The sequence below is a fragment of the Oreochromis niloticus genome, linkage group LG2 (genome assembly GCF_001858045.2).
Source record: "Oreochromis niloticus isolate F11D_XX linkage group LG2, O_niloticus_UMD_NMBU, whole genome shotgun sequence".
Classification (NCBI taxonomy): Eukaryota; Metazoa; Chordata; class Actinopteri; order Cichliformes; family Cichlidae; genus Oreochromis; species Oreochromis niloticus.
Genome location: NC_031966.2, coordinates 23,807,753 through 23,835,066, shown reverse-complemented (window position 1 = coordinate 23,835,066; position 27,314 = coordinate 23,807,753). Strand labels below are relative to the sequence as shown.

Here is a 27,314-nt window from a genome sequence, read left to right as displayed (position 1 = left end):
CTTTAAAATTTACCTGATGAAAGATAATTTACAGTGGCAGTCTGTCAGGATAATTCTGACTACAAGATCACTGTATTAATCTGAATCCTTCTGAAATGTGCTGTGAATGAATGCTGATGCAACTCACTGTGGGAAAGCTGTTAATAAAATGAAACTATGACACATGCAACACATTCAAAGAGGAAGAGGACACAAAGGGAGGACACGCAGAGGCTGTGTTAAAGTCAGAAATCCAAATCTTTAGTCAAAAACAGGCAGTGGTTACAAACAGGAAGACAAGCAGTCCATTAAACAGTCTACAGGGTCAAACATACAGTGAATTCAAACAGCAGTAAAAAATAACTGAACACTGAAAAACTTAAAGCAATGTGCGATGCAATAAAAGGAAGCAGCGCAGTATATTCACTGAATTATCATCAATTACAAAAGAGAAAAACAATGATTTCTAAGGATTATTTTCTTAAATGCAGTTAGAGTGTGGCTGGTAAAGATGGAAACATACAGAATGTAAACTGTGTGAGTTTGGTGAACTTTGTTAGTAACAAATGAGGTAAAAAAAAAAAACCCCAAAACAGACAAAACACAGAAAGAGGCTCTCAGTATTCATTAATAATTAGAAAGCATGTAAACATTCTGGTCGTGGATTTTTACAGTCTTAGTTCTACTCGCTGTCATCATTATAATCATCATGATCAATGGCGAGGTCCTGAGGTGGGCGGGGCTGTCTCTGGCGATGAAACCATGAAGAAACAGCATCTGGCACGTGTTGGTTAAACAACCCAGTACTGGTGTAGTTTCCTCTCCAGCTGTTTGACATTTGACACTCCAACATTAAAGGGAAGAAGAAGAAACAGTGTTAGGTCAGGTGACCACATGGTTTCTAAAATAACTGACAGGAAGTAACCAGGCTGTTAGAAATGGATGGCATGTGTTTAGCGTTACTGTAGTTAGGTAACTCTACTTACCAAAAGCAAAGCTGCTGAATGTTGCAGGAACATGCTCATGTGTGGTGATCATTCAGTGCTGCAGGTCAGACAGTCCAAGACTGATATCCTGCCCATCTGAGAGTTTGAAAACACACATGCAATGATTTAATTGTATTACAGTCAAAGTGGGATGTTCATTTTTGTCCTTTAAAAATGTTTGTGTATTTGAAAGTACTAACATTTAAGGATGACTCGGATCGTCTCCTGTAAAGGGGAGACAACTGATCCACGTCACTTTACCTGGATGATGACTCCTCTCTCCCTCACTCAGAAACACTCCTAATATAACCAAGCAAATAAATAATACTGAAGATTTACTCACAACATTACAAAAACATCAAACACATCTCCCTTTGATTCCATTTCTCCATTCCTGCTGAACATCAGGCAACAAATATCACAGTAAATCACAGTAAAATGTGATTTCTCTCTCTCTCTCTCTCTCTCTCTCTCTCTCTCTCTCTCTCTCTCTATATATATATATATATATATATATATATATGTATACATATATACAGTGTTGGGTAAGTTACTTTAAATTAGTAACTTAGTTACATTACTACTTACTTCTCTAAAAAAGTAACTCAGTTACTTCAAGTTACTCGTTACTTTCAAAGTAACTAGTTACTAGGGAAAGTAACTTTGGTTTTACTCAGAATTCTCTTGTTAATGTGTTGCTTCCGTAACTGGATACCCAGCCAGACTGCCAGTCTTCTAGCTTGCTTACTTGCCACAAGTGCACTGTGCCACCTACCAACAGAAAGGAAAAAATAATGTGCACATTTCCACGAGAGAAATCCCACGCCTGGACCGTCGTTGACCGCCGCCATGATTCTAGCCTGCTTTTTACATCCAACACAAAAACTGCAGTCGTGGTGCTTTTGATTGTACTCAGAACTTGGAAATTCTGCCTTCTGAATAGGAAGATGTAGGTAACACCAGACTGCAGATGAGCTGCATACAGAGCTGGACTGGGACAAAAATAATCGTCTCGGGCATTTTGACTAAAGACCGGCCCACCATTATAGGAAAAATCATAGAGCCTTTGAATGAAAATAAACACTGTTGTGACAGTGATGTACACTGTTCTGATGGTATATATGTATCAATCTATCAATTGTTTGTTGTAAGACTCAGATAATTATTTTTTTAAAAGCGAGACATTTTAAATGAGAATAATAAAGGAAAGTATTTCCTTGTCCCCCCCTTTCCCTGTTAATGCCCTACCTGGCCCCCTGGCAAAACTTTGCTAGATCCGCCCCTGCACAGTTACCAGCTGTCAGCTAAGTAGAAAAGGATGCTGGTGTTATTTGTCTCTCAGAAACAGCTCATAACTTCCCTTCAACTCATTCATGTCACCTAAAAGGTAAACCTGTTTCTACATCACCAGTTCAGCTCTGATGATTCAGTAAGGACATCTCCTGGTTTCATCTGCATGTTTCCCTCTCACCAGATAACCAAACCGATATCATGACCAGCAGCTTTACAGCTGTGGCTCCAGCAAACATCAGCTGATACTAGAAATTAATATTAAATAAATTCTAACAACAGCTGATCAAGCTTAAACGTGCTGCTGTTGTTTAGCGCGACATCCGCTGGTTTCCTCTTTCTGACGCAAAGCGGGCGATAAATAAACAGAGAAAAGCCGATCAGCTGATCATTGATCAGTTTCATGATTGAAGTAGAAACAGGAGAGAATGAGAGAAGAAGAGGCAGCTGTGCAGCTTCAGCTTTGTGTCTTTTTCATTGTAGCTGAAGTCCGGGACAAACTGTGTTCCTTTTCACCTCAGTACGAAACGCGTAATATTTTCTCTGAATACGAGACGATTCTGTTTTTTAGGGGACGGTTGGCAACTCTAATAATTAACCATATGAACAAAATAAAGTTCAACATCAGTAACATAGCACCCACCCAGCTGTATAGAAACTCCGTCATGCTAGCTAGCATGCAGTACGAAAATGTCAGCATAACGAAAATAAACTCCACCTAAACTTGGTTTATATCTGACTCCGATAGACTGCAGCTCATAACTTCTCACCTGAAGTTCAGTTCACCTGACACGCGGACCGGCGGCCGCCTCGGGTCTCTCCTCTTGCCTCCCTTTTCCTTCATCCACCTGCTGGCTTCCACCACTTGCTAATGTTATTGAATCTGTGGAAGCTCCGCGATATCCACCACACGAAGTAACGAGTAACGAGCCTATCTAAATCCCAGTAACGAGTAACGCGTTCCTGGTTTTGGCATAATAACTAGTTACCGTGCTCGTTACCACAATAATAACGTAGTTACTGTAACGCGTTACTTAATAACGCGTTAGTCCCAACACTGCATATATATGTGTCAGGAGAGATCATGATGACAGAAAACTGTAAACAACACTCTGAAGTCAAGCTGCTTTTCTTGTTTCTGTGACCTCAGCATGCTGACAGACTTGATGTTGCTAAAGATTTTGAAAAGTGATAATTACAGGGAAGAAACTTCTCTTTTTCATCCATTTAATCAAACATATGATGCCTCAGCTGTCTCAGTCCTATAGCGTTCTGCAAATACAACTAACCTGAGGAGGCTTGGATTTGGCTGCAGGTGCCCCTGTACATCCTTCTCAGCAGCACACATGTGGGTACCATTTAATCGCACTTCTTCCTGAGCTTTGCTTCATCACAAGACTAAAGGTGGCATCCTGTGTCACAGTCTTATCATCATCCAGTTGAGGAAGAAACATTTACAGGTCTCCTAGTTTTGTTTTCTGATCCTGCAAAAAGACTGAGGACAGCAAAGCCCAGAGAACACGAGATACACAACATCCAACATTCAGACTCAACAGCCTCCATAAATGAAGAGCACCAGGTTGGTCCAGTTATACTAGATATAAGCATGCTTCACATTACTGTGTATGAATAATAATCAAGAGACAAACTTTGAAGATACAGAGCATGATGTCCCATAATCAGACTGTAAACAAATATCCAGCAGGCTTCTTTGTTGCCAGAGGTGATGATTCTCCCATCAGGGATCAGTAGCGTGTGGTATAGGCAACAGTCACTGAAGTGTTACTGTTTCAGATAAGAAATCTAGCACATAAAAGCCAGGGTGGGAGGAATCTCTACAAACTGACTTACCTCTGCAAGTGTGAGGCTGTTCCTCCAGCTTCAACAAAAATCTGACTCTCCAGTCACAAACAAAAAACTCCAGCTGGGAGATAGAAAACGGTGTCTGGGTCTTGCTGGATGTTGCTGGTCAGAGTCCACACATTAGCAGAGTGCTTCTTGGTCCCACTGACCCATGTGGACAGCGACTGTGGAGAACTGTTCTGGAAAACAGAAAAGAGAATTAAAATGACAAAAAGCCAAACAGGATTTCCACAAAGACTCTCTTGGAATCAGCAATCAGAAAATCATTGGTTCATATTATAATTAAATATGACCCGACTCCTTAACTGTAAGCAGTTAAGATCTGATTTGATTTACATCCTTTACGCAGCACATGTGTCCAGGCTGTCAGGTAAACATAGAATTAATTTCAGGTAGCATGACTCACAGTAGAGATTCAGTAGGAAAGATTGCCAGCTCTAATATTATTGCCATACCAACAGCTCAGATTTCTAGAAGTATTTAAACAAATGTCAGTCTATCCATTCATTTTCTTCTGAATATTCAATTCAGGTTCACAGTGGGAGGGTAGGGGGTATCGTGGAATTTTGTAAATAAAGTCTGCAACACAGAAAGAGCTGTGATCAAGCCATTTATTACTGCACGCAGGAGAGCCAACACACATCAAACGTCACAGTTCACAGTCATGCCAGCTCTGCCACAGAAGTGGTGCTCCTACTCCTTTATGCATTCCAAGGAAAAGGGAGGAAGTTACAAACTGATCATACCACACTTCACGCGCCTCACTACGAAACCTAACGGATCAATGGTTATGCTGTTTTGTGCCCTTGGCCTTATCAGCACCTGTAAAGGGAGTTGTTTTCTCAAACTCCTGATGTTGAAGTAAGTTCATCTAGTTTTAGAAACTTTCACTGAACAGTCTATAACAGTGTCACAACTAAGCATATGCATAAGCACTTAAATACTTTAAATGAGAATAATAGAAAATTTCTATTACAGGAGCCAGAGCCTGTCCCAGTAGTCATAGGTAGAGCACACCTGGACAGGTCACCAGTCTGTCAGAGGACTAACAGAGAGACAGACATCAGAGTAACAAATCTATTTAAAATTAATGTAAGCTTGCTGCAGCTGTATGTATGAACATGTGTTTCTGTGCTCACAGTCCACCTTCTCAGGAACCTGCAGTTCATTTTTAGTCAGACCTCACAAAAGGCTGATGTGGCTGGATCAGTAGTCTGATTTAAGTACGATACCTTTGGCCAGGGATTAATCTGGTACATCGCTTCACTGCAGTCTTATGTATTTTCCCCACACCTGGAAAAAAAAAAAAATTGATATTTACAAATAACAGATTCAGCTGTTGCAACCTGACTCAATCTGACTCTAGATGTTCAGCACACACAGAGACACAGAGGGACTGTTCAAAGTTTAGTGTTAACCTGAGTCACTGATCATTTGCAGTATTACAGAGTCTGGTAGTCTTTGCATGATGTCCACGTCACTGTAAGTTTCTAGCTGACTCTCAGGTGTGACAGGTGTGCCAGCAGGAAAGAGTAATAATAACCTGCATCCTGAGGTTTGTCATGCAGGATTAAAGGAGCCAGGCTTTGTTCACACAGCTAGGATTGTATTTTACACTGACCCTGGGTCAGTATAAGTATCATACAGTTTAAACGAAGCACTGAAACTTGCACATATTTATTACAGATGCATTGAAGCTAATCGGGATATTTACTGTCAATCTGTGGCTGCGATTAATCACTTTACTGGAAACTTTATTAACTAGTAAGTTCATCAGTCATGACGCTAATATTTCTGTCCTAACATCGTTTAAACAGTAACAGCTTTACTACAATATAAGCTAACGTTTACACCGTAACTTTAAGATAGCACCATAATATGGGGCGCCGTTTTTGTAAGATTTAGAGCTAAATGTGGAAAAATGTTGCCGTTAATTTCGGCATGTTTCAGTTTACAAACGGCGCCCCATAGGGGGGTGCCCTGCGCATCGATAAGTGAAGCAGAGGGAGCCTGACCATGCGTCACACATTTGACGAGTTGGGAGTGAGAACGTGTTGCCATTTTATGTGTAAGATGGCTCCATGTACATTTTTAAACTTAATTTTTGATCTTTAAGATAATTAAATAAATGTAACGATCATTTCCATCAAATCTTTTATATCAGGTGTGCATGGATCTTTTAAATGTAAAGTTGTGGTTTCAGATAATAAAATGTTTTGAATAAAGCATTCGAAACCATGAAGCTACATAAAGTAGTGACTCAGACACATTCACATTCTAGTGACCAGTGCTCTTTCTAAATTAGTTTAATCTTCAAGAAGTCTAAAATTATTTTGACCAAGACTATTTATTAGAGAAAGTCAGGTTTCACATTTTTAGAGGCATTTTTTAGCCAATCCTTACAGTATATGTACAAGGGCAATGGCATTTTAAGCAGTGATTGATTAGAAAATAATACATGTTGAATTAACACAAAAAACTACAAAAAGTGAAGATTACAGTTGGGTGTGACCTGCTTAAAGCACCGCAAGGAGGCCTAGAAGCATCCATAGTTACAGGCCAGACTCACCTAGTCCACTTGTGGGACCAGAAATAATAGATAATCAGATAACTGAGGTTAGAGTGTTAGAGGCTGTGATGATCTCTGGCACTCCTTTTGGCTCTTTTAAACACAGGGTTCTCCTCATCATGACGAACTGTCAGCTTAGGTCTTCAAGGGAAACTTCAAGGATTCAAGGAGCTTTATTGTCATTCCATCGCATGTTTACATGAGGTGGAATGAAATTACATACACATAGTCCCGGAGCGAAAAGAAACAGAATAACAAAGAAACAGTATTCAAAATAGTAAGTAAATTAATAGTTAAAAAAACAAAAACAAATACCAGTACCAGTCGGGAGTGTGGATATAGAAATGTAGGTATAGATATAGGTATAAATACTTTAGCAGCAAAAGGGCATGATGACAAGCATTGATAAAGTGACGGTGTCAGTAAGTGTCTTATTGTAAACTGTGATGTAATCCAGTAGCAGTACAGAAGGTAAACCACAATACCCAGGCTGGTGATGTGTAGCTCTCTCTTTTCTGTGAACATGACGATCCATCCATCCATATACCGTGGAAGTCGCCAGTGAGCTTTTTATTACATTTTATCAATCCCATCCTCCTTTGCCTTAAAACTATTGCACAATAACACTTTTCCTTCTACAGGCTTCTCACAAGAACAGTTATGAGTGTATTTTAATGAGCAGATAATAATTTTATTGCAGCCCAGGCATACTTCCAGGCACTAAGTGTACTGAGTGTATCCTTGACTATCATAGAGCTCACACTAATTAGAACATTGCATAACATATTTTTTCCATCAGTAAGATCTGTCTGTGGATGGCAGCTTGTACTCTGGCTTGCAGAGTACAACAGTCAGACTGAAATCAGGAACATAACGGTGCATGATAACTGTGTGGAAACATTTCACATACACAGCCAGTGGTGGGAGGTAAAAAGCTGACCTTAGTTCACCTTTTTGTCAAGAACTTTGACAAAACAGTAATCTAAAAGGAGACGAATTGCATGGTGACAGATTTTGCTAAGGCAGCTGCAGTAAACTCTGACACATGCTCTCTATCTTTCACTACAATTTGGCTGCTATGTTGTAGAGACCAACTACATGCGGATTTCTTGACTGTTTCCATATTACAGGCAAAACAAAACAAAACATGTTTTAAACTTTTAAAAATTAATATAAAAGTGAATGGAAATAAAAGTCACAAACTACAAACTGTAAAGTAGCATCTACCAGCACAGGTCATTTGCCAGCTTAGGGCAGTAGTAGGCTGGTGTCAAGTATTAACAGCATTAACAGGCTTGTGTATAAAGGCACAGAAAGCTAGAAAGGGTTATGACTTTATTATACAATCATATACCTCAGTAATGTAGGAGCTGTTGCATACAGCTGTTTTAAATCATCTAGTGGCATGTAAATAAAATAAAGACATGCTAACTTACGGATAGTAGATTGTTTTATCCTCCATGATTTTTTCCCTTGTTATAAAGACTAATATTTGAAATTAATACTTTACTATTATAAAACAAACAAAGAACTGTCTTTTGAAGACATGCCTGATGAATGAGAGATGTTTTCAGGATAAAGCACGCAGTGCCGCTCGTGCGCCTGTGTGTGTGTTTGGGGATGTCCTTCCATGCGTCACTGCCTTGCGAGGCCGCAAAGCTGATTTCAGAGCTGAAAAATTCAATACACTATGTTCAGCGTGTATCACACGGTGTCACTGTTGACCACTAGAGCACACTACCTCTGCTTCTCTGAAATCATGACACACCCATTTGTAAAGGCAAAGGACACTGCTTTCTTAAATGGGCGCTTATGATTATTTACACACAGAACCTTAATTCATTCATCTCTATTGTTTTTCTGGATTTTTTTTGCAAAGATATTCTGTGAAATCTTAAGAATCGCAGACATAAAACGGCTTTTAGGATCTGGCTTATTTTTTTCCTGCAAAGGAAAGGATGAGATTTTGCATTGCCGTCTTTGTCTTGTGTGCAACATGGCCACCCGCTTTGTCGGTGACACGGTACTCCATACCCGAGGAGAAGGAAAGGGGATCTGTTGTGGCTAATCTGGCTGCAGATCTGGGACTTGAGCCTGGAGGTTTGGCGCAACGAGAGGTAAAACTTGATATTTTTTCCAACAAAAAATACCTGGATTTTAACAAAAAGACGGGCGAACTGTACATCGTAGAAAAAATGGACAGGGAATATCTTTGTCCGGCGAAACCCGCGTCCTGCTTTTTAAAGCTCGATGTGATCATAGAAAGCCCCTTACGTATCTTCAACATCGAGCTTGGAATAACGGACATAAACGATAACGCTCCACATTTCCGACGGGACAGAGTAGAGCTCGACGTTTCAGAATCTGCAACGCCGGGCGAAAGGTTCTCCCTCCCCAACGGCGTGGATCCAGATGTCGGTATAAATACAATTAAAACGTACAAACTCAGTGTTAGTGAACACTTCACAATCGAAATTCAGACAGGTAGCGACGGAACTCAGTATGTAGACTTGGTGTTGACCAAATCGTTGGATAGAGAACAGACTGCTGTTCATAATTTAATACTGACTGCAGTGGATGGCGGTGTCCCGGTGCGCTCTGGCACTGCTAATATTATTGTAAGAGTACAGGACACAAACGATAATCCCCCACGGTTTGATAAGCAGACTTATACAATTAACATGACGGAAAACACCCCAATAGGGACCTTAGTGATGAAGCTCAACGCCTCGGACCTTGACGAGGGTTTGAATTCAGAGATTGTGTACTCATTCACACTTTACACGTCGGAGAAAACACAAGAGGTATTTTCACTGAATCATAACACTGGAGAGATAACTGTGAAAGGAACTATAGACTATGAAGATATGAAATTCTATGAGATGCACATCGAGGCCAGAGATAAAGGCACGCATCCCTTGCTTGGTCAGTGCAAAGTGGTCGTTAATGTGAAGGACATGAATGATAATTATCCGGAAATCATCATACAGTCTGTTAAAAACACAGTGGAGGAGAACGTAGCAGTAGGAAGTGTTATTGCACTTGTAGACATAAGTGATAGAGACACGGGAGATAACGGAAAAGTAAGCTTAAGTATACATCGACCCATGCCCTTTACAATTAATACATCTTCAGATCGACCGATGCATTACAAGCTCATTGTGTCCGAGCCTTTAGATCGCGAAACAGTACCTGAATATGACATTACTCTAATTGTAACAGACGCAGGGACGCCACCTTTATCTGATAATGAAACAATAACTGTCCATTTGCTGGATGTTAATGACAACGCGCCACAGTTCCCCCAGTCATTTTATACTATACGTGTCATGGAGAATAACGCACCTGGGGCCTTGCTCAGCTCACTCACTGCCTTTGACCCAGACCTCCATGAAAACCAGTATCTAGTTTATTTCATAATAGAGAAGGAGATAGCCAACACATCCATGTCTATGCTGTTCTCCATCAATCCAGAGAACGGTAATCTTTACGCGCTCAAAACGTTTGATTATGAGATCGAGAAGGAGTTTCTGTTCCACATCGAGGCCAGAGACTCTGGCTCTCCTCCTCTCAGCAGTAACGTGACCGTCCACATCATCATTATGGACCAGAACGACAATGCTCCAGTTATTGTGTCTCCGTGGCGTGCACAGGGCTCTGTGGTGGAGGAAAAGATCCCCAGATCCACTGATAAAGGATCCCTGGTTGCCAAGGTGATAGCCTTAGACACTGACTCTGTGCACAACTCTCGGATCACCTACCAGTTTCTACAAGTGACTGACGCCACCTTGTTCAGTCTGGACCAATACAATGGAGAGATCCGGACTATGAGGATGTTCAGTTACAGAGATCCACGCCACCAGAGGCTTGTTGTTGTAGCCAAGGACAATGGAGAGCCTGCTCTCTCTGCTACAGTCACCATCAAGCTGACCACAATGGAGACTGCTGTTAAAGCCTACTCTGACATGACTGAGGAGCCTTTGGAATATGACATCTTCTCAGACATCAACCTGTATTTGGTCATCGGTCTGGGCTCGGTGTCATTTCTGCTGCTCATCACCATATTGGTCACCATCGTGATCAAATGTCAGAAACCCAAGCCCAGCAAAGCAGCTCCTCCCTCCAGGAACAGTGTGATCAGTGAGAGGAACTCCACCATCGCAGACTCCACTCTGGTCTCCAATGATGCCTACTGGTACAGTCTGTTTCTAGCAGAGACCAGGAAAGGAAAGCTGGTGGTTAGACAACCTCTGCCAAAGGGCTCCAGGTACATTGTGTCCAGCATACCGAGAGGGACAGGACTGACAGACACTAGTGAGTCAGCAGCTTCTACTCTGCAGGTGAGAGTTCAGCGTCGATACTTGTATTTATGTTCATGATTTTTTATATTCATTTTTCATTCATCATATACAGTAGACTCCTTTCACAATTTAAAAGTTCAGGAGTGATTTACGTTTATTTAAGCTCATTATCTCTAAATGCACCTTTTATTTTTTGTACTAATATATATATATATATATATAAATTATATTTAGTGGTTTTATATATTTTGAAATTGAAATTTATTAAAGAATATTCGGGGAAACATTCAAATCTCTGATATAATATTAAATATTATCGGTGTCGCTGTTCCGTTAGTAAAAAGTCGAACTACGAACGTAACCAGCATTAACTGTGGAAGTCGGGATACGACCAGACAGCTCAGTGGTGCTGAAAGTGCACTGCGAAAAGACGTGTGGCCATTTTACTGCGGGAACAACATAGCGGGAAAATTTTTGTGTGAAAATATTTGTCGTCAAATCCGGTACAGGCAATTTTTATATTACTGGGTAGTAAAGAATATCGTTTAAACTGCTGCAAGTCCGTGAACAACAAAGGGTTCCTCGTAACAATGGAGTCAGAGAAATGGTACGTGCTGTTCATTGCTCTTCTGTTTTCGATCGTGTATCAGATATCGGGTTCAGTAACTCATTATTCGATGCCCGAAGAAATCAAAGAAGGATCCGTCGTGGCTAATCTCGCCACCGATCTCAGTCTGGATGTTAAATCACTGAATCAGAGGAAGATGCGTCTTGATATCATCGCAAACAAGAAATATCTGGATGTGAACAAAGAGACTGGTGAGCTGTATGTTGTTGAGAAGATTGACAGGGAAAATATTTGCAATACCAAGTCGTCAGCGTCTTGCTATCTTAGACTGGAGGTTATATTAGAAAACCCTTTACGAATATTTAATATAGAAGTAGAAATTCTTGATATGAACGACAACGCCCCACAATTTCGAAGAGACGCCATACATTTAGATATATCTGAAGCGACGGCAAGAGGAGAAAGATTTTCTCTGAGTAATGCAGTCGATCCTGATGTAGGGTCCAATTCAGTGAAAACATATCATTTGAGTGAAAGTGAATATTTTAATATAGAAGTTCAGACCGGAAGAGATGGAACGAAGTTTGCGGATTTGATTTTAAAACAGACATTAGATCGAGAGCAGCAGGCTGTTCATAATTTGATACTCACAGCTATAGATGGAGGAACACCTGCTCGTTCTGGCACTGCCAGTGTTATTGTTCATGTTCTGGACACAAATGACAATCCACCTACCTTTGAAAAAGAAAATCTTAGTGTTAAAATATTGGAAAACTCTCCGATTGGAAGTCTTGTTATTGATCTTAATGCAACAGACTTAGATGAAGGATCAAATTCTGATATAACATATTCATACAGTTTATATACGTCAGAAAAAACGCAGGAAACATTTAATCTGAATCCTGCCACTGGTGAAATTACAGTTAAGGGGATGCTGAACTATGAAGATTTCAGGATTTATGATATGGAAGTTATAGCTACTGATAAAGGAGCGAACAGTTTATCAGGACAATGTACCATAAAGATTCTAGTAGAAGACATGAATGATAATCACCCAGAAATATCAATTAAATCATTTCAGAGTCCAGTGACTGAAAACATCGAGTTGGAAACAGTGATAGCTGTAGTTAGTGTCAGTGATAAAGATTCAGGTGATAATGGAATAGTTGATCTTCATATTCCAGATAATATGCCATTCAAACTGAGGGAGTCCTCTGATAACTATTATGAATTAGTAGTGTCGGAGCCGTTGGACCGTGAGAAGGTGCCAGAATATGACATCACTTTCACTGTGACAGACAGAGGCTCTCCTCCTTTATCTGACAATGAAACTATGAGTCTAGAGCTGCTGGATGTTAATGACAATGTCCCACAGTTCCCCCAGTCATTTTATACTATACGTGTCATGGAGAATAACGCACCTGGGGCCTTGCTCAGCTCACTCACTGCCTTTGACCCTGACCTCCATGAAAACCAGTATCTAGTTTATTTCATAATAGAGAAGGAGATAGCCAACACCTCCATGTCTATGCTGTTCTCCATCAATCCAGAGAACGGTAATCTTTACGCGCTCAAAACCTTTGATTATGAGATTGAGAAGGAGTTTCTGTTCCACATCGAGGCCAGAGACTCTGGCTCTCCTCCTCTCAGCAGTAACATGACCGTCCACATCATTATTGTGGACCAGAACGACAATGCTCCAGTTATTGTGTCTCCGTGGCGTGCACACGGCTCTGTGGTGGAGGAAAAGATCGCCAGATCCACTGATAAAGGATCCCTGGTTGCCAAGGTGATAGCCTTAGACACTGACTCTGTGCACAACTCTCGGATCACCTACCAGTTTCTACAGGTGACTGACGCCACCTTGTTCAGTCTGGACCAATACAATGGAGAGATCCGGACTATGAGGATGTTCAGTTACAGAGATCCACGCCACCAGAGGCTTGTTGTTGTAGCCAAGGACAATGGAGAGCCTGCTCTCTCTGCTACAGTCACCATCAAGCTGACCACAATGGAGACTGCTGTTAAAGCCTACTCTGACATGACTGAGGAGCCTTTGGAATATGACATCTTCTCAGACATCAACCTGTATTTGGTCATCGGTCTGGGCTCGGTGTCATTTCTGCTGCTCATCACCATATTGGTCACCATCGTGATCAAATGTCAGAAACCCAAGCCCAGCAAAGCAGCTCCTCCCTCCAGGAACAGTGTGATCAGTGAGAGGAACTCCACCATCGCAGACTCCACTCTGGTCTCCAATGATGCCTACTGGTACAGTCTGTTTCTAGCAGAGACCAGGAAAGGAAAGCTGGTGGTTAGACAGCCTCTGCCAAAGGGCTCCAGGTACATTGTGTCCAGCATACCGAGAGGGACAGGGCTGACAGATACTAGTGACTCAGCAGCTTCTACTCTGCAGGTAGGAATTTGATATACATATATGGTATTTTATCTACATAACCAATACATTTAAATTAATTATCTTTTTTTTTTTTTTAAATTTCCCCTTTAACTTAATCCACAAAAAAATTCAGTGAATTATTCTAAAATCTCAGAAATTATCATGAGGTACCACTATCAAATGCACTATTTAGTACATAACCAACACAGTAATAATCCATCATCATGATTTAGCAGCTTTTAATTGTGTTCAGGTCTTGTCCTCAAAAGTCAAGTCTGCAGTTAAAAGAACAATCTAAAAACCTGCGTTGTAATAGCAGTATGAATAAAGTATATTTAATAAAAGAAATGCAGTATTCAGGATCCACAAAGCTTAACTTCTTCATGACTTATTCACGTTTATTGATTCTTATGTACTTTTTATGTTAGTACTGTTAGCACAGTTGTTTTCCTCATTTAACAATCAGTTTTAGGTGCGCCATTATCTTCATGTTGTTAGAGTACCTTAATCTAAACTAACTTATCTGGCTGTGGGCATTCTTTACAGCCATTTCCTCCGTGTTCTTGTTTTTGTGTAAATAAAATGTCATATCATGTATTTTCAATATTTTTCCTGTGCATTCTGTATATGTAATATTGGCAACTCGTGCATTTATGATTAATACAATTGAGTAATTTATTATCTCTAATAATTTGTATTTATCAGTGGTAAAGAGCGACTAGATCACTAAAGTACCATGGTCACAAAGAAATGCGTAGAGAATCATTAGATCTATAATGAGACATTATACAAAGTTAATGATAACTCAGAGTGCTACCATATTTGAAAATCGTCTGCAGCATTTTAGTGATATCTCGTTTTATAATGTAGAAATCGTGAGGTCATTAATATTCATTGCTTTGACTGGTGGATTGTGTCTGAAATTTGATTGTTTTTTCAGCAATAATCAATTTGAACTCATTACATTTAGTAAACGTCACTTTTTATGTTTTTGGACCATAATTAACGGTACCCAAGTCAGTGTGTATCAAAAACATAAATATATGCAAAAACCAACGAAAATCAAGGATAATTTGAAGACGTATGGTGTTCATTGCGGCTCAAAGACTCTGACAAAATCCCAGGGGTGGCGCTGTTCTATCAGTAAATTGCAAAGCAAAGAACATAAAAGCAGAAAAGCGTGATGGTCTTGGCACGTTTAGAAGCAAGCGGACAGCGTCGTGGTGCTGAAACTCCGTTGTGAAACGCGCTGGCCTCGATTTAGGTTAAAATGTGCTTTGGAATTCATAAAATGTGTCTTTGGCTCAGAAGAAAGAGGGAATTTTTTTAAATGAATATTGCTAGAAACAAACATTATATCGTTTGAAGTATGATGAACTCCCATACAAGACGGCTTTCCAGAACAATGGAGTCTTACGAGAGGTACGTGATCCTCGCTATTATTTTTTCTTTTGCTCGGTACACATCGGCCTCTGTGACTCATTATTCAATACCAGAAGAAATGAAAGAAGGATCCGTCGTGGCTAATCTTGCCACCGACCTCGGGCTGGATGTGAAAACACTGAATCAGAGGAAGATGCGTCTTGATATCATCGCGAACAAGAAATATTTAGACCTAAACAAAGAGACTGGTGAGCTGTATGTTGTAGAGAAAATCGACAGGGAGCATATTTGCCCTACAAAGTCATTAGCGTCTTGCTATCTAAAATTAGAGGTTATACTAGATAACCCAGTAAGAATATTTAATATAGAAGTAGAAATTCTTGATATGAACGACAACGCCCCACAATTTCGAAGAGACGCCATACATTTAGATATATCTGAAGCGACGGCAAGAGGAGAGAGATTTTCTCTGAGTAATGCAGTCGATCCTGATGTAGGGTCCAATTCAGTGAAAACATACCATTTGAGTGAAAGTGAATGTTTTAATATAGAAGTTCAGACCGGACGAGATGGATCGAAGTTTGCGGATTTGATCTTGAAAAAGACTTTAGACAGAGAGGAGCAGCCTGTGCATAATTTGATACTCACAGCTATAGATGGAGGAACACCTGCTCGTTCTGGCACTGCCAGTGTTATTGTACGAGTTTTAGATACAAATGATAACGCACCCGCCTTTGATAAAGACAATCTGAATTTAAAGGTAATGGAAAATTCACCGATTGGAAGTCTTGTTATTCGTCTCAGTGCGACAGACTTAGATGAAGGGTCAAATTCTGATATAACATATTCATACAGTTTATATACGTCAGAAAAAACACAGGAAACATTTAATCTGAATCCTGCCACTGGTGAAGTTACAGTTAAGGGAATACTGAACTATGAAGATTTCAGGATTTATGATATGGAAGTTATAGCTACTGACAAAGGAGCCACCAGTTTAACAGGACAATGTACCATAAAGATTCTAGTAGAAGACATGAATGATAATCACCCAGAAATATCAATTAAATCATTTCAGAGTCCAGTGACTGAAAACATCGAGTTGGACACAGTGATAGCTGTAGTTAGTATAAGTGATAAAGATTCAGGTGAAAATGGAATAGTTGATCTTCATATTCCAGATAATATGCCTTTCAAACTGAGGGAGTCCTCTGATAACTATTATGAATTAGTAGTGTCAGAGACATTAGACCGTGAGAAGGTGCCAGAATATGACATCACTTTCACTGTGACAGACAAAGGCTCTCCTCCTTTATCTGACAATGAAACTATGACTTTAGAGCTGCTGGATGTTAATGACAATGTCCCACAGTTTCCCCAGTCATTTTATACTATACGTGTCATGGAGAATAACGCACCTGGGGCCTTGCTCAGCTCACTCACTGCCTTTGACCCTGACCTCCATGAAAACCAGTATCTAGTTTATTTCATAATAGAGAAGGAGATAGCCAACACCTCAATGTCCATGCTGTTCTCCATCAATCCAGAGAATGGTAATCTTTATGCACTCAAAACCTTTGATTATGAGATTGAGAAGGAGTTTCTGTTCCACATTGAGGCCAGAGACTCTGGCTCTCCTCCTCTCAGCAGTAACGTGACTGTCCACATCATTATTGTGGACCAGAACGACAATGCTCCAGTTATTGTGTCTCCGTGGCGTGCACACGGCTCTGTGGTGGAGGAACAGATCCCCAGATCCACTGATAAAGGATCCCTGATTGCCAAGGTGATAGCCTTAGACACTGACTCTGTGCACAATTCTCGGATCACCTACCAGTTTCTACAAGTGACTGACGCCACCTTGTTTAGTCTGGATCAATACAACGGAGAGATCCGGACTATGAGGATGTTCAGTTACAGAGATCCACGCCACCAGAGACTGGTTGTTGTTGCCAAGGACAATGGAGAGCCTGCTCTCTCTGCTACAGTCACCATCAAGCTGACCACAATGGAGACTGCTGTTAAAGCCTACTCTGACATGACCGAGGAGCCTCTGGAATATGACATCTTCTCAGACATCAACCTGTATTTGGTCATCGGTCTGGGCTCGGTGTCATTTCTGCTGCTCATCACCATATTGGTCACCATCGTGATCAAGTGTCAGAAACCCAAGCCCAGCAAAGCAGCTCCTCCCTCCAGGAACAGTGTGATCAGTGAGAGGAACTCCACCATCGCAGACTCCACTCTGGTCTCCAACGATGCCTACTGGTACAGTCTGTTTCTAGCAGAGACCAGGAAAGGAAAGCTGGTGGTTAGACAGCCTCTGCCAAAGGGCTCCAGGTACATTGTGTCCAGCATACCGAGAGGGACAGGACTGACAGACACTAGTGACTCAGCAGCTTCTACTCTACAGGTAAGAATATAATCAACAGATATGTTTTTCTTCTTTTTTCCCCCAATTATTGACATCGATGGTTTCTCATCAATTGTCTCTTTTATTCGTGGGAGGTAATTAACAAAAATAAGCGAGGTCATGAACAAACCTTTTCATTATCTTAAAAAGCAACTGGAGTCAATCAGTCACACCTGACAATACAAGAAAGACATTAAAATATTTATAACTTATCTTCATGCCAAACATTTCAAAACATTATAAAATCCAAAAGGTGGCGCTGTTTGGTCAGGAACAGCTCAGACCATAACGTCATGACTGTGTGTCGTCGCCATTATTGCGTGTAGTAAGAGAAGCGACAGTTTCCAGGTCCCGAAACACCCCCGTTAAACCCGTCTTGGTCATTTTACCCTGGGATATAGCTGGGAGTGAATCGGCTGCATATTTTTTAATCAAGGAGGGAAGAGAAATACTGAAAACTGCTCCACACATACAGTATATCTTTTGAATTGCAGTGAACCCTTAAATAACGGGAAAAAACGGGTCCCACGAAACAATGAGTTCATTTAAGAGGTATGTGCTGCTCGCCGTTATTTTTAGTTCTGTATATAGCGTATGGGCCTCAGTGACTCATTACTCCATACCCGAAGAAATGAAGGAAGGGTCAGTTGTTGCTAACCTTGCTACTGATCTCAGCCTAGACGTTAAATCACTCGGTAAAAGGAAGATGCGGCTTGATCTTATCGCCAACAAAAAATATCTGGATGTGAACAAAGAGACTGGTGAGCTGTATGTTGTTGAGAAGATTGACAGGGAATATCTTTGTACAAAAACGCTGACGGTGTGTTACTTAAAAATGGAAGTAATACTAGAAAATCCTTTGAGAATATTTAATATTGAACTGGAAATTTTGGATATAAACGACAACGCCCCACAATTCCGAAGAGACGCCATACACTTGGACATATCTGAATCAACGCCGACAGGAGAAAGATTCTCTTTGAGCAATGCCGTTGATCCTGATGTGGGCAGTAATTCAGTGAAAACGTACCATTTAAGTGAAAGTGAACAATTTACAATTGAGGTTCAGACCGGAAGAGATGGGTCAAAGTTTGCGGATTTAATCTTGAAACAGACATTAGATCGAGAGAAGCAGGCTGTTCATAATTTGATACTCACAGCTGTAGATGGAGGAACACCTGCTCGTTCTGGCACTGCCAGTGTTATTGTTCATGTTTTAGACACAAATGACAATCCACCTATATTTGATCAATCAATCTATAATGTAAAAATAATGGAAAACTCTCCGATTGGAAGTCTTGTTATTGATCTTAATGCAACAGATTTAGATGAAGGATTAAATTCGGATATATCATATTCATACAGTTTATATACGTCAGAAAAAACACAGGAGACATTTAATCTGAATCCTGCCACTGGTGAAATTACAGTTAAGGGAATGCTGAACTATGAACATTTCAGGATTTATGATATGGAAGTTATAGCTGCTGACAAAGGAGCCACCAGTTTAACAGGACAATGCACCATAAAGATTCTAGTAGAAGACATGAATGATAATCACCCAGAAATATCAATTAAATCATTTCAGAGTCCAGTGACTGAAAACATCGAGTTGGACACAGTGATAGCTGTAGTTAGTGTTAGTGATAAAGATTCAGGTGATAATGGAATAGTTGATCTTCATATTCCAGATAATATGCCTTTCAAACTGAGGGAGTCCTCTGATAACTATTATGAATTAGTAGTGTCGGAGCCGTTGGACCGTGAGAAGGTGCCAGAATATGACATCACTTTCACTGTGACAGACAGAGGCTCTCCTCCTTTATCTGACAATGAAACTATGACTTTAGAGCTGCTGGATGTTAATGATAATGTCCCACAGTTCCCCCAGTCATTTTATACTATACGTGTCATGGAGAATAACGCACCTGGGGCCTTGCTCAGCTCACTCACTGCCTTTGACCCTGACCTCCATGAAAACCAGTATCTAGTTTATTTCATAATAGAGAAGGAGATAGCCAACACCTCCATGTCTATGCTGTTCTCCATCAATCCAGAGAACGGTAATCTTTACGCACTCAAAACCTTTGATTATGAGATCGAGAAGGAGTTTCTGTTCCACATCGAGGCCAGAGACTCTGGCTCTCCTCCTCTCAGCAGTAACGTAACTATCCACATCATTATTGTGGACCAGAACGACAATGCTCCAGTAATTGTGTCTCCTTGGCGTGCACACGGCTCTGTGGTGGAAGAAAAGATCCCTAGATCCACTGATAAAGGCTCCCTGGTTGCCAAGGTGATAGCCTTAGACACTGACTCTGTGCACAACTCTCGGATCACCTACCAGTTTCTACAGGTGACTGACGCCACCTTGTTCAGTCTGGACCAATACAATGGAGAGATCCGGACTATGAGGATGTTCAGTTACAGAGATCCACGCCACCAGAGGCTTGTTGTTGTAGCCAAGGACAATGGAGAGCCTGCTCTCTCTGCTACAGTCACCATCAGCCTGACCACAATGGAGACTGCTGTTAAAGCCTACTCTGACATGACTGAGGAGCCTCTGGAATATGACATCTTCTCAGACATCAACCTGTATTTGGTCATCGGTCTGGGCTCGGTGTCATTTCTGCTGCTCATCACCATATTGGTCACCATCGTGATCAAGTGTCAGAAACCCAAGCCCAGCAAAGCAGCTCCTCCCTCCAGGAACAGTGTGATCAGTGAGAGGAACTCCACCATCGCAGACTCCACTCTGGTCTCCAATGATGCCTACTGGTACAGTCTGTTTCTAGCAGAGACCAGGAAAGGAAAGCTGGTGGTTAGACAGCCTCTGCCAAAGGGCTCCAGGTACATTGTGTCCAGCATACCGAGAGGGACAGGACTGACAGATACTAGTGACTCAGCAGCTTCTACTCTGCAGGTAGGAATTTAATGCAAAGATATGCTATTTTATTTACACAATAACATATAAATATTAAGTTTTTATTATATTTTTTCTTTTAACCCTTGCCTTCATTTATTAAAACATTCTAGTGAATTATTCTAAAATCTCAGAAATTATCACGAGGTACCATTTTCAGATGCATTGCAAACGTAATATTTTGAACTATTCTCCTAATTTTTCTAAATGAATTATTATTATTGTTATATTAACTCGTGTTCATGCATAACTTAGTTTCAGTGAATTCACATAAACTTTCAAAACCGTCCAGGAGGCAAAGGTGTCGCATGCACAACCTAATATACAACTAAGAAATTAATAACTGCAATAAATACGTTTTTTTTAATCATGTTTCTTCAATAGGGGTGAATAAGACTTTTCTAAAAAATATATATTTAATTTAATACTTGGTACTGATTAGTGTTAAAAAAAAAACAGGAGTGACTCACTGCTTTATCTAAAGGGTCACCAACATGAATAACTAGAAAACCATAGAACACAGGATAATAAGTGGAAAAGTAAATAATCTTAAGTGAATTATATTTGCAAATAATCTGCACATTTTCAGTGACATGTCGTTTCCACTGTTACATTTTTGAAGCGATTGGATGTAACAATTTGCACGCATAAACTTTGTATTAACTATGAATGTAATTTTCAAAATTACTAAATTTAAGCCCACTGAAAGGGAATAAACGAATTTAACCCAAGTGATCCCACCTCATTAGTTGTGATATATATATAGCAAGGCCTGGTTGTTTACGGTCCGCACTGCATACATACATGAAAAAAGTATGAATCGAAAATAATTTTTTGGCATATCATGTTCAACGTAGTTAGCAAGATTTTGTAAAATCAAAGGGGTGGCGCTATTCTATAAGTAAAAAGCCGACACACGGACGTCATGTAAGAACACCGTAGTGGACTGAGAAAAGAGATGAGCAAGCGGACAGCTCCGTAGTGCTGAAGGTCCCCTCCGTGGGGCGCTGGCATTATTTTGACAAGGAAAAGGTCGATATTGAAATGCCTGTTTGCCTGTGATGAAAGACAGAATATCAAAACTGAATATTGCTGGAATCATATACTTGATCGTTCGAAGAGCAATTAACTCACTTAAAAGACGGGTTTCCAGAACAATGGGGTTCCATAAGAGGTATGTGCTGCTTGCTGTTATTTTCTCTTTTGTTCGATACACATCGGCCTCAGCGACTCATTATTCAATACCAGAAGAATTGAAAGAAGGATCCGTCGTGGCTAATCTCGCCACCGATCTCAGCCTGGATGTTAAAACACTGAATCAGAGGAAGATGCGTCTTGATATCATCGCAAACAAAAAATACCTGGATGTGAACAAAGAGACGGGTGAGCTGTATGTTGTTGAAAAGATCGACAGGGAACATATTTGCACGACCAAGTCCTCAACGTCTTGCTATCTACGATTAGAGGTAATACTAGAAAATCCAGTACGAATATTTAACATGGAAGTAGAAATTCTTGACATGAACGACAACGCCCCGCAATTTCGACGAGAGACTATACACTTGGACATATCTGAATCAACGCCTACAGGAGAAAGATTCTCTTTGAGCAATGCCGTTGATCCTGATGTGGGCAGTAATTCAGTGAAAACGTACCATTTAAGTGAAAGTGAACAATTTACAATTGAAGTTCAGACCGGAAGAGATGGATCAAAGTTTGCGGATTTGATATTAAAACAGACATTAGATCGAGAGCAGCAGGCTGTTCATAATTTGATACTCACAGCTGTAGATGGAGGAACACCTGCTCGTTCTGGCACTGCCAGTGTTATTGTACGAGTTTTAGATACAAATGATAACGCACCCGCCTTTGAAAAAGACAATCTGAGTGTTAAAATATTGGAAAACTCTCCAACTGGAAGTCTTGTTGTTGATCTTAATGCAACAGACTTAGATGAAGGATCAAATTCGGATATATCATATTCATACAGTTTATATACGTCAGAAAAAACACAGGAAACATTTAACCTGAATCCTGCCACTGGTGAAATTACAGTTAAGGGGATGCTGAACTACGAAGATCTCAGGATTTATGATATGGAAGTTATAGCTGCTGATAAAGGAGCCACCAGTTTAACAGGACAATGCACCATAAAGATTCTAGTAGAAGACATGAATGATAATCACCCAGAAATATCAATTAAATCATTTCAGAGTCCAGTGACTGAAAACATCGAGTTGGACAGGGTGATAGCTGTAGTTAGTATCGGTGATAAAGATTCAGGTGATAATGGAATAGTTGATCTTCATATTCCAGATAATATGCCTTTCAAACTGAGGGAGTCCTCTGATAACTATTATGAATTAGTAGTGTCGGAGCCGTTGGACCGTGAGAAGGTGCCAGAATATGACATCACTTTCACTGTGACAGACAGAGGCTCTCCTCCTTTATCTGACAATGAAACTATGACTTTAGAGCTGCTGGATGTTAATGACAATGTCCCACAGTTCCCCCAGTCATTTTATACTATACGTGTCATGGAGAATAACGCACCTGGGGCCTTGCTCAGCTCACTCACTGCCTTTGACCCAGACCTCCATGAAAACCAGTATCTAGTTTATTTCATAATAGAGAAGGAGATAGCCAACACATCCATGTCTATGCTGTTCTCCATCAATCCAGAGAACGGTAATCTTTACGCACTCAAAACCTTTGATTATGAGATCGAGAAGGAGTTTCTGTTCCACATCGAGGCCAGAGACTCTGGCTCTCCTCCTCTCAGCAGTAACGTGACCGTACACATCATTATTGTGGACCAGAACGACAATGCTCCAGTTATTGTGTCTCCGTGGCGTGCACACGGCTCTGTGGTGGAGGAAAAGATCCCCAGATCCACTGATAAAGGTTCCCTGGTTGCCAAGGTGATAGCCTTAGATACAGACTCTGTGCACAACTCTCGGATCACCTACCAGTTTCTACAAGTGACTGACGCCACCTTGTTCAGTCTGGACCAATACAATGGAGAGATCCGGACTATGAGGATGTTCAGTTACAGAGATCCACGCCACCAGAGGCTTGTTGTTGTAGCCAAGGACAATGGAGAGCCTGCTCTCTCTGCTACAGTCACCATCAAGCTGACCACAATGGAGACTGCTGTTAAAGCCTATTCTGACATGACTGAGGAGCCTCTGGAATATGACATCTTCTCAGACATCAACCTGTATTTGGTCATCGGTCTGGGCTCGGTGTCATTTCTGCTGCTCATCACCATATTGGTCACCATCGTGATCAAGTGTCAGAAACCCAAGCCCAGCAAAGCAGCTCCTCCCTCCAGGAACAGTGTGATCAGTGAGAGGAACTCCACCATCGCAGACTCCACTCTGGTCTCCAATGATGCCTACTGGTACAGTCTGTTTCTAGCAGAGACCAGGAAAGGAAAGCTGGTGGTTAGACAGCCTCTGCCAAAGGGCTCCAGGTACATTGTGTCCAGCATACCGAGAGGGACAGGGTTGACAGACACTAGTGACTCAGCAGCTTCTACTCTGCAGGTAGGAATCCACTGTCCGCCTTTCCAGTAATTTCTGTGCTTTATAAACTTTATTATTTGTATTTGTAACATGTACAAAACAGCGGATTCTTGCTTTACATGCTCGACTTTTTCAGTTAAATAAATACAATTTACTTTGGTAAAAATGCAAAATACAATTGTTTCATTATCAAAACTAATGTCACGAAATATAAAATGAATACTTCAGTATTTTCTTTTTCACTTTTCCCCCTTCCGTTAACACAGGTAAAATATGCTATGATGTTTTCGGTGGCGCTGTTCCGTCCATAAAAGGCCAGCCCATCAACGTAGTCACAATGCTAACTACGTGTGAGCGAATCGGAAAAAGACCAAACAGCTCCGTGGTGCTGAAAGTGCGAAAACGCACTCGCAAACTTTACCGCGGAAAAAGCGGTGCGATAAAATTATGTTTGAACGTGTTTCGGATCCAAGAGCTTTCAGCGCAAATTAGTATTGTTAGAAACGTCAAATATTCCGAGTGAAATGATATGATTCGATACAAAACCAGGGGTGATTTTGTAACAATGGAGTCGTTGAAAAGGTACGTGCTGCTCAGTCTTTTTCTGTTTTCGATCGCCAATCCACTCTCGGCCTCAGTGACCCATTATTCGATACCAGAAGAAATGAAAGAAGGATCCGTCGTGGCTAATCTCGCCACCGATCTGACCCTGGATATTAAAACACTGAATCAGAGGAAGATGCGTCTTGATATCATCGCGAACAAGAAATATCTGGATGTGAACAAAGAGACTGGTGAGCTGTATGTTGTTGAAAAGATCGACAGGGAACATATTTGTAATACCAAGTCGTCTTGCTATATAAAACTAGAGGTAATACTAGAAAGCCCGTTACGAATATTTAATATAGAAATAGAAATTCTTGACATGAACGACAACGCCCCACAATTTCGAAGAGACGCCATACATTTAGATATATCTGAAGTTACGCCAAGAGGAGAGAGATTTTCTCTGAGTAATGCGGTCGATCCTGATGTAGGGTCCAATTCAGTCAAAACATACCATTTGAGTGAAAGTGAATATTTTAATATAGAAGTTCAGACCGGAAGAGATGGATCAAAGTTTGCAGAATTAATTCTAACAAAGACATTAGACCGAGAGCAGCAGGCTGTTCATAATTTGATACTCACAGCTGTAGATGGAGGAACACCCGCTCGTTCTGGCACTGCTAGTGTTATTGTTCATATTCTGGACACTAATGACAATCCACCTACGTTTGATAAAGAAAATCTTAGTGTAAATTTAATGGAAAACTCTCCGATTGGAAGTCTTGTTGTTCATTTAAATGCAACAGACTTAGATGAAGGGTCAAATTCTGATATATCATATTCATACAGTTTATATACGTCAGAAAAAACACAGGAAACATTTAATCTGAATCCTGCCACTGGTGAAGTTACAGTTAAGGGGATGCTGAACTATGAAGATTTCAGGATTTATGATATGGAAGTTATAGCTACTGATAAAGGAGCCACCAGTTTAACAGGACAATGTACCATAAAGATTCTAGTAGAAGACATGAATGATAATCACCCAGAAATATCAATTAAATCATTTCAGAGTCCAGTGACTGAAAACATCGAGTTGGAAACAGTGATAGCTGTAGTTAGTGTTAGTGATAAAGATTCAGGTGATAATGGAATAGTTGATCTTCATGTTCCAGATAATATGCCATTCAAACTGAGGGAGTCCTCTGATAACTATTATGAATTAGTAGTGTCGGAGCCGTTGGACCGTGAGAAGGTGCCAGAATATGACATCACTTTCACTGTGACAGACAGAGGCTCTCCTCCTTTATCTGACAATGAAACTATGACTTTAGAGCTGCTGGATGTTAATGACAATGTCCCACAGTTCCCCCAGTCATTTTATACTATACGTGTCATGGAGAATAACGCACCTGGGGCCTTGCTCAGCTCACTCACTGCCTTTGACCCAGACCTCCATGAAAACCAGTATCTAGTTTATTTCATAATAGAGAAGGAGATAGCCAACACCTCCATGTCTATGCTGTTCTCCATCAATCCAGAGAACGGTAATCTTTACGCACTCAAAACCTTTGATTATGAGATTGAGAAGGAGTTTCTGTTCCACATCGAGGCCAGAGACTCTGGCTCTCCTCCTCTCAGCAGTAACGTGACCGTCCACATCATTATTGTGGACCAGAACGACAATGCTCCGGTTATTGTGTCTCCGTGGCGTGCACAGGGCTCTGTGGTGGAGGAAAAGATCCCCAGATCCACTGATAAAGGATCCCTGGTTGCCAAGGTGATAGCCTTAGATACTGACTCTGTGCACAACTCTCGGATCACCTACCAGTTTCTACAGGTGACTGACGCCACCTTGTTCAGTCTGGACCAATACAATGGAGAGATCCGGACTATGAGGATGTTCAGTTACAGAGATCCACGCCACCAGAGGCTTGTTGTTGTAGCCAAGGACAATGGAGAGCCTGCTCTCTCTGCTACAGTCACCATCAAACTGACCACAATGGAGACTGCTGTTAAAGCCTACTCTGACATGACTGAGGAGCCTCTGGAATATGACATCTTCTCAGACATCAACCTGTATTTGGTCATCGGTCTGGGCTCGGTGTCATTTCTGCTGCTCATCACCATATTGGTCACTATCGTGATCAAGTGTCAGAAACCCAAGCCCAGCAAAGCAGCTCCTCCCTCCAGGAACAGTGTGATCAGTGAGAGGAACTCCACCATCGCAGACTCCACTCTAGTCTCCAACGATGCCTACTGGTACAGTCTGTTTCTAGCAGAGACCAGGAAAGGAAAGCTGGTGGTTAGACAGCCTCTGCCAAAGGGCTCCAGGTACATTGTGTCCAGCATACCCAGAGGGACAGGACTGACAGACACTAGTGACTCAGCAGCTTCTACTCTGCAGGTGAGCCACTTTTTTGAGACACGTTGATTGGGTGTAATATCATTCAGAAAATGTTCATTTTACAACCCAGTACTGGATTAAATAGCTCTATTCCTATACATTAATTTAGAAATGCTCCCTTTGTTTGAGATGCAAGTTTTAATCAAATGTCATCCTTATTA

General features: G+C 40.9%; 1 protein-coding gene and 1 long non-coding RNA gene across 21 annotated transcripts in view; one reads left to right on the top strand and one right to left on the bottom strand.

The window, feature by feature from the left end:
- Positions 1 to 214: 214 nt before the first annotated feature.
- LOC106098213 (uncharacterized) overlaps positions 215 to 27,314 on the bottom strand; it is a 53,909-nt gene continuing 26,809 nt past the window's right edge. The window contains exons 1-6 of one of the 9 annotated variants that reach the window (XR_002064227.2): positions 8,124 to 8,276; positions 5,351 to 5,411; positions 3,545 to 4,297; positions 1,166 to 1,265; positions 966 to 1,061; positions 219 to 823 (exon numbers count right to left, since the gene is read on the bottom strand). This is a non-coding gene — a long non-coding RNA (uncharacterized LOC106098213). The other 8 variants (XR_003214202.1, XR_003214203.1, XR_003214201.1 and 5 more) reach the window with 8 other exon arrangements.
- Positions 8,470 to 27,314, top strand: part of LOC102079396 (protocadherin alpha-C2) — a 37,193-nt gene continuing 18,348 nt past the window's right edge. For 2 of the 12 annotated variants that reach the window (XM_019366221.2, XM_019366233.2), the window contains exon 1: positions 11,348 to 13,972. In XM_019366221.2, coding sequence (XP_019221766.1) covers positions 11,579 to 13,972 — 2,394 coding nt within the window. In that variant the 5' untranslated portion in view covers positions 11,348 to 11,578. The other 10 variants (XM_019366208.2, XM_019366213.2, XM_019366201.2 and 7 more) reach the window with 8 other exon arrangements.